General features: G+C 36.7%; 1 protein-coding gene across 7 annotated transcripts in view; it reads right to left on the bottom strand.

Annotated features, from left to right (window-relative positions):
* Positions 1-10000, bottom strand: part of LOC143019753 (uncharacterized) — a 627543-nt gene that overhangs the window by 42804 nt on the left and 574739 nt on the right. For 4 of the 7 annotated variants that reach the window (XM_076175730.1, XM_076175729.1, XM_076175731.1 and 1 more), the window contains exon 4: positions 9939-10000. This exon is cut by the window's right edge and continues 767 nt beyond it. The exons of the other annotated variants lie outside the window; for them this stretch is intronic. In XM_076175730.1, coding sequence (XP_076031845.1) covers positions 9939-10000 — 62 coding nt within the window. The remainder of the gene's footprint in view (positions 1-9938) is intronic. 7 annotated transcript variants of the gene reach the window in all.

Raw genomic sequence — 10000 nt, 5'->3', positions numbered from 1 at the left:
ATGCATGTATGTATGTATGTATGTATGTATGTATGTATGCATGTATATGTATGTATGTATGTATGTATGTATGTATGTATGCATGTATATGTATGTATGTATGTATGTATGTATGTATGTATATGTATGTATATATAGTTGTATGTACGTATGTATGTATGTATGCGTATTTGTGCGAAACTAGTCAAAAATAAACTTGGATTCTGATTTATGTGTTCCTCACCCACCTTCACCAACCTGTCACAATGTCTCAACATATATATATATATATATATATATATATATATATATACATATATATATATCTACATATATATACATATATATACATACATATATATGTATATATATATATATATGTATATGTATACATACATATATATATGTATATATATACATATATATATGTATATATATATATATATATATATATATATATATATACCCCATATAATATGACAGCTATTTAGAACAAATTGTTATAATCTCCTGTCCAAGTAGGTAATTATCCTCTTTGGTTATCGACTGACACTACCCGGTTCTCTTGATACGTCTCCATCCTCACTCAGGCTGCAGAAACTTTCCCTCAACCGAAGAATAAAATCACCAATATTTAACAAGACTGAAAGGAATTGTATCTTGAGATGCATTTTATCTATATTACTGAGGAAGGTTTCTTCCCTCTGAATAAAATCATCTGTCAAAAGCCAATCTTCAGCCGGACATTCAACATACTGGGTATGATGTTGTCCATCTTTTTTTTCCGTCGTACTGAATGTTGCAGTGAATGATATTCCCATTGTATTTGTATTCCATCACAAACGCATTTTCCTCGATTTTTATTAGGATCTGTATTTTGAGAAAATTCATCTGTATCATAGATTAAGGTGTGCACTGAGCTCTCCAACTTGTTAGCACTATATAGGTCGCCTCACAGCTGAATAGACTCGTCTTTCTTTGGTAAAACAGAATTCTTCACGAATTCCATTACAGTCCTTGCTTTCCACCTAAGTAACGTATCTGTCTCTTATTTCTCATCTATGTATTATTTGATTTTCTTTTATTTTGCATATCATAAAGAAAACTATACAGTACAATGAGTATCACTTTTTAGGTTTATAACAACGATTTTACCAATTCTATGACACTTGACACCGCTTTTTTCCCATGTGCCAGGGCGAAGTCTCACGGAGTGACAGGCAACAGTGACAATTCGATAATTGGTGGTCAATTTGGCAACGTCGCACTCGAGGGAATTCCGGCTTCTGGTCCATCCTGAACGGACTCTTTAGAGCGCGAGAACTTCAATTTAAACCCTTTCACTATCAAAGCCGAGATAAGTGTCTTCTTCTGGCTGATGCCAGAAACCTAACGGTAATCAAAGGATTCAGATGTTATGGAGAAGGGTGCCGCGTTTGAAGCTGGAGAGACCAAAATCTGTAATTCTTTGCCATAGTTTAAAGAGGTTCACCATTTACCAAATTTAACCCTCTGGCTATGGCCGCGTCCTCCAAACGAAAAGTAAAAGTTTCCTTTATGACCGTCGCGTCTCTTGGAACGCTGCTGACTGGGTGTCTTTGAGCAGCAAATTAAATAAGAACTTTGACTCCAGGACTGCTCGGAGACTCTCTTCTAGGAATGGTCCGCTTCCCAAATTTGCTTCGTTGTGCTTCCTTGACTGTGACTAAAGGTTTGACGTGATTTAAAATCCTCAGATGATAAAATGAAAAATAAAATTCCCTGTCAAGTTACGTAAACAGCTTTCTAAAGTACTGAAGAACATATGTTTTATTGAAAACCATAAGAATAAATGAAAAAAATAAATATCAAAAGTATAATATTTAAGTATACATTGATTATCATCTTCCAAAACGGAAGCTGCTGGGGTGTGTTACGAAAGACGAAGTCATACCTCTCCAAGGGTGTGTGGATCACGGTTTGAGGAATATCACTATACTAGGCGACTTCATGCAGCAAAGGCCAAAAGGATTGTGACAAATTGGTATCTAGGTCGATTGGAATCCCTCTTGCCCCAAACCTGACCCTCCTTCCTCCGATTCAAACCGTCTTCAGGCATTAGCCAGAATCAAATATTTAGAGGATAAGACTGGGGGATCATTGTCTCGAAGAATGTAAATCTACGGGGTTTAGAACAGGGGTTCTCAGCCTTACTTGGCCCATTCACCCCTTTCACCATTTGTCAGAATGTCATTCCCCCCCTCCTTTCCAAGATTGTCTGTTTCAAAAGGTGCATTCTAAATAATATGCAAATATTACTAAAAACCCTTTTATTTTTTCCAAATTAGTATATATTTTTCCCAAATTAGTATAAATCCAGCCCAGGTGACAGGCCAGATAGGCCAAAACCTATAATTGCTTTCCTCACCCCGTAAGCTGACTGTGGTCACAAATCACCCCCAGAAATCCCAAAATTCCCCCCTGGGGGTGAATTTCACCCCTAATGAGAACCCCTGGTTTAGAAAGTGTGCTGTGTGCCCGTAAACGGGACTGTCCGAAGCCAATGCCAGACGGTTGAATGTTTCTGTGTTCGGACACAGGGGTGGCCTCGACGTAAATTGGGAGAACCGGTGACAGACAGGCATCGATCAGAATGTCACTTGTATCACGATAAACGAATTTTTGAGAGTCTTTGGACACTGATGCTAGGAGGTGACATGTGGACGAAGATACGTAATGTTCAAGACAATACAGCATAGTCCTAGGGTTTAGATGTTAAATGTTTAAACATATGCAGTAATATGTTTAAAACCATTGATTAATCCATTTTGTGTATCTACTCGTATTTGCCGTTTCCTTAATTTACCTCTTTATTTGTTTATTGATCTATGTATTTATATATTCAATATTTTGCATCCGGTCTTGTCACGAACCTCTAAGTCTCCTGTCATCCACTTTTGACATTGGTGCTCAGATTTCAGGGTTTTTTGTTAAGGTTTATTCCATACCCACATCGCCTCGTTAGAGGTTAGTTTATTTGCAGGACGGCTGAGGTAATTATGTAAGTTAGTTTAGGTAAGTTAGACAAGTTAGGCTATGTAGGCAGGTTAAGAAGGCTAGGCTGGTTAGGTAGGCAAGTTAAGTAGGCTAGGCAGATCAGGTAGATTAATTGCGTTAAGTATGTTAGGTAGGTCAAGTAGAATAAATAGGATAGGTAGATTAAGTACGTTAGGTACGTCAGGTACCTTAGATTAAATCAGGTTAGGTTACATCAAGTTAGGTTAGGTTAGGTTTTGGTTTGGTTTACTTAGGTTAGGTTAAGATAGGTAAGGTAGCTTAGGTAGGTTTTATAGTTTAGGTAAGTTAGGAAATTAAGGTCAGGTGAGGTTCAGTTAGGTTAGAATAGGTCGTGTGAGTATGATTATAAAAGAAGCTAAAAGATATAAAAATAAATGATGAGTGTATCAAAATCTGGCTTTTCAATCTCCAGAAAAAAAAAAGTTATAAGACGTGTCACGGACATTTCGCCGACATGTCAAGGACATGTGGATGTGTTGTGACCATGTCACGGACATTTTATGGAAATGGTATTAGTGACCATTGCAGAGAGAACAGGAGGGGAGGAAATCAATATGAAAGGTGTGACGAAATACCACAGAAAATGACCAGGAACTTATCGCTACCCAGCGAAAGTCCTGTTAGAGTAAGATCCTAACGGGTCCATAAAAATGTGACATCGGTTGGTTCATGGAAGGTTGCCTATTAGTGCTATCACATAAGAAACTGAATGTGTAAATAAAATGTTAGATAGGAGTTTGGCAAGAAGAAAACTGACGAACTAGAGACTTTCAGAAAATACTAATGGGGCAATAACATAGTACTTGTAAAGTCTATTCATCGTGGGCATGCGCAAAAACAAAAATAGACAAAGACAAAATAGAATTACGAAATGAATACAGCACGGCGACAAACTTTACCATAGTCATACATAGTTTGCTTCATAAAGTGTTTTAGTGTAATACTGTAATACTGTAATACTCAGAGTTCTGCAGATATTAATCGCTTTTCAGGAACAGCAAAAAATCTTTCAAAATATCCTGAATGATTTCAACGAGAAAAAAAAAAAATCAAATTAGATTTGTAGATGAATAAAACTAAAACTAATGTCCACCTCTAAAGTTCGGAGTAAAGATATTTGATGAAGAGAATCTTGAAGAAGCTCAAGGGTATGATTACATATTCACGCCAAATACTAAAATTGAATCACGATCGTAGAAATTAGATAAAGAAATCATAATCGGCCAGAAACGCTTGGTAAATACAGAACCATCACGAGATTCTCTTCACCTGTATGTATGAAACGAAATATTCACCGAGTATAATCCCAGCTATGATATATGTATATAATGCCTAGGCATTCTACGGATGTAAAACTTAAAAAGTGACGAAGGTGATGCTCATGAGTGCATAAACACCAATGGGGAGATAATTACTAGAATAACAATAGGAGACAAAAAGAGAACAAGTTGTATAAGAGAGCAGATTGAAGACAATAAAGGATCGGTACTAGAAGTAAGCAGATCAAGAAACTAGAAAGGGGGATAGCAGATGGAACAAGTGTGTTACTGACTGGACGTAGCGAAATGGCAAGTGTAGAAGGAGAGCAGACAAAAAATGGAGAGACGAGATAGAGAAGTTTTTACAAGTGACGTGGCAGAATTTTTGCACAGTTCTGAGGTATATATATATATATATATATATATATATATATATATACTGTATATATATATATATATATATATATATATATATGCAAGGTAACTACTTAAATAAACAAATTGAGCAGAGCGCTTCAGTATATTACATCTTCAGTGTAAATTACACTGAAGATGTAATATACGAAAGCGCTCTGCTCCGTTTGTTTATTTTCTTAAGTGGTTACCTTGCATTTATAAAACACACGTTCCTAGTGCTTTTATTGCATATACATATACATATACATATATACATATACATATACATATTCATATACATATACATATACATATACATATATATACCAACGGCTTTTTCCCATTGGAAGGGAGGTAGCCAAAGTCAAAGCCATAAATCCATTCCATATCCACTTCATCCCCACATACTCCACTTCTATTCACACCTCCCCCTCCTTCCCTCCGTCTTTTCTTGGCTCCTCCTGGATGACGGATTATCCCTGCATCTCGCCTATTGCCCTGAGTCAAAACCAACCCAGTAAGTCACAGCACATCCACAGCGACTCCCCTCATGCAGAAAAAGAGAAGACAAAAAAAAAAATAATAATAAAAAATAAAAAATAAAAAAAATCTTGGGCATAGTTCCGATCAATGTTATAGTAAAATCACATAATAGGGCCAAGAAGTTTCACTATAACATCACTCAAAAAGTTCCATTCTGTAAAAAGAATTTGTTATTTCTTCCCTTCCATGACAGTACAGTAAGACTTCCTCGTGTTCTTAGTGAATTTAATATCAATGTCGTATCTAAGAACTCTACCATCCAAGATCTTCTTATCACAATTTCCCCTGGCGATTATGTAGGATGTGTATGCAGTATTCCTTGCAAGAACTGTAGTTCATGGTACAACGGTCAAACTGGCAAGGAACTGAAATTTAGATTGAGCCAGCACAATTACAGTGTTAGAACTGGCCAAGCATCAAGTGGGTTATATGACCACATAAGAAACACCAACCATTCCATTGATTGGGACCGTGTCCAAGAAATTATTTCTTGTCGTTCCACTTTAAAAAGAAACATTATTTAATCCATTCTTATCAAAAAGACCTATGAAGATAATCTTAACTTAAATGTGGGTTTATATAAACTAGACAATTTGATCACCAACAAGATAGTGGAACAATGTTGTCTAATTCCTCCATAATGGTTTCTTATGATCAATTGTCACTTTTGTTATATGTTGACCATTTCTTTTTCTTTTTTTTTTAATATTGTCATTTTTCCCTTTTTTATGTACATTTTATTACATGCATTTTAATATGTAAGTTGTTAAATTCACTATGTGATTATTGTGAAGCTCCGTTACAAAGGTTTCTTGTGACCAATTGTCACTTGTTTTTCTCTTAACTTTTTTGTTTATTATTTTCATTTGTTATTATTTCATTGTCATATACTTTTGATTTTGTGTTAGGTTTCTTAATATTATTCATTATATGTACTTCTTAGCGCAAGTATTCTTAAATCTATTCATTGTTAAGGCATCCCGCGAAGTACAGATTTATTGTTATGACCTTCCCTGTCTTCCTCTTATTACTATATTTTTGCCATCATCTATTGTCTGAAGGTGTCTTAATAGACGAAAACGTTCAGTATTCAGTTCCTTGATTTTCTTGTGCTTCTGCAAATATATTTATACGTGTATGTGTGTGTTTGTATGTGTGTGTGTGTGTGTGTTTGTGTGTGTGTATATGTGTGTCTGCGTGTATGTGTGTATGACTATCCGGTACAGTTTAGGTCTCCGTCCTATAGAATGGATATCAATTCACTAGAATCAGTAGTAAGGACAATGACCAAAATGATGCATGGGCTCAGAAATTTACCCTACGAAGACAGACTTAGGCACCTTAACTCACTCTCTGGAAAGGCGTCGAGTGGGGGTGATCTAATAGAGGTGATCAAATGGATCAAAGGCTTTAACAAGGGTGACGCACACAAGGTCATCATATTAAGGCAACAGAGTAGGACTCGTAATAATGGATTTAAATTGGACAAATTTAGATCAAAGCAGGAAACAGGCAAGAATTGGTTTACCAATAAAGTGGTCAACGAATGGAATAGATTTAGTAACCATGTAGTGAGCGCTGAAACTATCAGTTGTTTTGACAAAAGGTTACACAATTTTATGGATGGGGATGGCAGGTGGTAATAGAAATGGAACTGTCTAGTGTAGGCCTTATGGTCTCTTGCAGTCTCCTTCATTATTATGTTCTTATGTGTGTGCGTGTGTTTCACCATGGTCTTGGATCACGTGTTGGACTCGTGATCGACAGGTTTTACCCTCTCGGAAGCGAGCTTAGAGCTCATATATGACCGCTCTATGGATAATGGTGTGACCTTACACGCACACACACACCCAACTCCCCACCCACGAGAGTCGGAGTAACAACTCCCAGCACAGTGATACTGTAATTATTTCGGCCCTGGGCCACGAAGGCTACCACTACGCCATGGAGTCGTGTGTGTGTGTGTGTGTGTGTGTGTGTGTGTGTGTGTGTGTGTGTGTGTGTGTGTGTGTGTGTGTATTTATGTGTGTGTTTGTGTTTGTTTGTGTGTGTGTGTGTGTGTGTGTGTGTGTGTGTGTGTGTGTGTGTGTGTGTGTGTGTGTGTGTGTGTGTGTGTGTGTGTGTGTGTGTGTGTGTGTGTGTGTGTGTATCTGTCTGAGTCTGTCTGTCTGTCTGTCTGCCAGTACCATCACCTAGGAGACCAGTTTAGGTTTTGCTTGATGAATGCACAAAGAATACAAAGGATTGTGACAAACTCTGCCAAGAAAGTGACCTGGGCTGCACGGCAGACCTAATGTTAGCGGGTTTTAAAAAAAGCGTAAAGATAATTTTGCATTTGCGAAATAACAGGGAATTTTCGAAATGAGAGACGAACGTAATTCATATTCTTATAAAACATTCCTTCAGGGATGAAGAAGAAGCAAAAAAGGATGGACTATTACATGAAGTGTGATTACACCAATCTTTTCAACACGCCGTCGTGTTTCTTTTCTTTTTTTTTCTTTCCTTTCCTTTAATCTCTGTTCTGTTCAAATCCAGACAATTTTATTTTGCTTCTAAAGGTAAACTCGGGACAAGTAAAGGTCTCGATCAACTCAGATGCGATTTCAGCCGAATTCAGCCTTTGACTTAATGTAATAACTTGGCCTCAGCCCAAAGAAAAGATAAGAAATAAGTCACCCTCTTGAAGGGGTAAAAGGCGTCTGCACGCATCACGCGAGAAGGGTTAAGTCAGCATTGCATATTAACCTAAGTTGAAAACAACGGCCTCAAACATTCAGTGAGTAGGTTTAATCCAAAAGTGTACAAATACAACCTCGCTATCCTCATAGTCAATATTTCAAATACTATTTGAAATATTGACTATGAGGATAGCGAGGTTGTTTTTGTACAAATAGACCTTTGATGATGGAATGCAGACCAAAGCTCAAGAATCAGTTGGGTAAATACATAAGCTATTTACTATGATTTCTACCAATTAGTCGATTTCTTTTCTTATTCTGTTGTGTACTTCTTTACTTAAGTTTTTTATTCGACTTTGTTTTGGACACGATTCGAACTGACACTACGAGTAAGCCACGCCCCGCCCTTGCCATTAGAACTATGTTAGATGACGACATTTAGTGTGATCTTTATTCCTTATGGCATTTTATATGTACATTTCATTCATGATGCAATTGCCATGGATTCATTAAAGAAATTATCAAGGAATTTTTGTATAACTAGACGACAAGATGCTAATTTGAATAATTAAACAAGGCGAAATGATAAGCCGTCACTTAGGACCAAGTACAGTTGGGTAACAAAAATATTCGATTCTATACCAGCATATACCATTTACAGGCGATCGAAACTATTATCAAAAGGGGTTTTATGTCACATATAAAAGAAACTTTTCACAAAAAATGGGTTTCAATTCACATATAAACCAAAGTTATCAAAAGATGTTTCAATTTACATACAACTCAAAGTTATTAAAAGATGCTCTAATTCACATGTAATTGAAATTGTCATCAAAGGTGGCTTCAGGTCATGGAAATAAAAAGTTTCCACCATTTACCCTTGCCAACTTAGATAAATGAAAATAATTCGTTTTGCTACCAGATACCGAGACTACACCAGAATATGTCGAGAAATTCAATTTCTTTACAATGTAATGGATGACTGACTTCCCGTGAATCAATTCTCCTTCCTCCATGGAAGAAAAAGAAAACATTAATATTCAATAACTAGTCATCGTTGCACATCATAAAAGATTTATCTTTAAGTTTCGACGATTTTCAGTGAATATAGAAAATGTGAGGAGCGAAAGGCTTTCGCAACCAAGATATTAATCTCTTACGACCATTCGCTCACACCTAAAGACCATCTCATTCGACCCCAGGTGGGCAAACACCCCATTTTGGCATAATGCGTCCCCTACAGAGAAACAATAGGCTCGTAAGTGACACACCCTCAACGCGTCACTGTGCCCAGTGCTATCATGGGGCAAAGGAGCATTTGTTCCAACTCCCACAATAAACCCTCATAGTTATGCCTTTCTACACGTTATTGGAACTTTGTGTGATCCTTTGATTGTCTTACATAAGGTAAAACATTAGTTGAAGGAGGTAATGTATGTTATCCGTGCTTGCGTATATTTTTTAGAGTATAAAGTATGTTAAAGTATGGTGGTTGCATCGGGGCAGCACAAGTGCAAAGTGATTAGTGAAGAACAGGAAGTGGGACATACACGTGTGTAGTAAAATAGCAGAATGAAAACAAATAGCGTGAGAAAATACTTATGCACTCAAGCAGTGGCTTACATAAAAAGGGGATGTAATTTATGTACATGTGCAATAAAGCAAAAGAATATAATAAGAGGGTATACGCACCTGTGTAGTCATGCAGTACATTGCAAAAAATACATATATAAAGAGGTACACTACAAAAAAATAGATGAAAAAGGGTGCAATAAAGCAAAAGAATATAATAAGAGGGTATACGTACCTGTGCAGTCATGCAGTATATTGCAAAAAATACATATATAAAAAGGTACACTACAAAGAAAAAAATAGATGAAAAAAGGGTGCAATAAAGCAAAAGAATATAATAAGAGGGTATACGTACCTGTGCAGTCATGCAGTATATTGCAAAAAATTCATATATAAAGAAGTACACTACAAAAAAGAAATAGAAAGGGTGAAAAAAGGGAATAGTACATACCTGTGCAGTCAAGCAGTAGAAATGAGCATGCGAAGGTTGCGTTTGCACAAGTGTGGGGGAGG

Source organism: Oratosquilla oratoria, chromosome 38 (genome assembly GCF_046742065.1).
Source record: "Oratosquilla oratoria isolate Oo_2021 chromosome 38, ASM4674206v1, whole genome shotgun sequence".
Taxonomy (NCBI): Eukaryota; Metazoa; Arthropoda; class Malacostraca; order Stomatopoda; family Squillidae; genus Oratosquilla; species Oratosquilla oratoria.
Note: the sequence above shows the minus strand (reverse complement) of the source record. Positions and strands in the feature narration are given on the sequence as shown.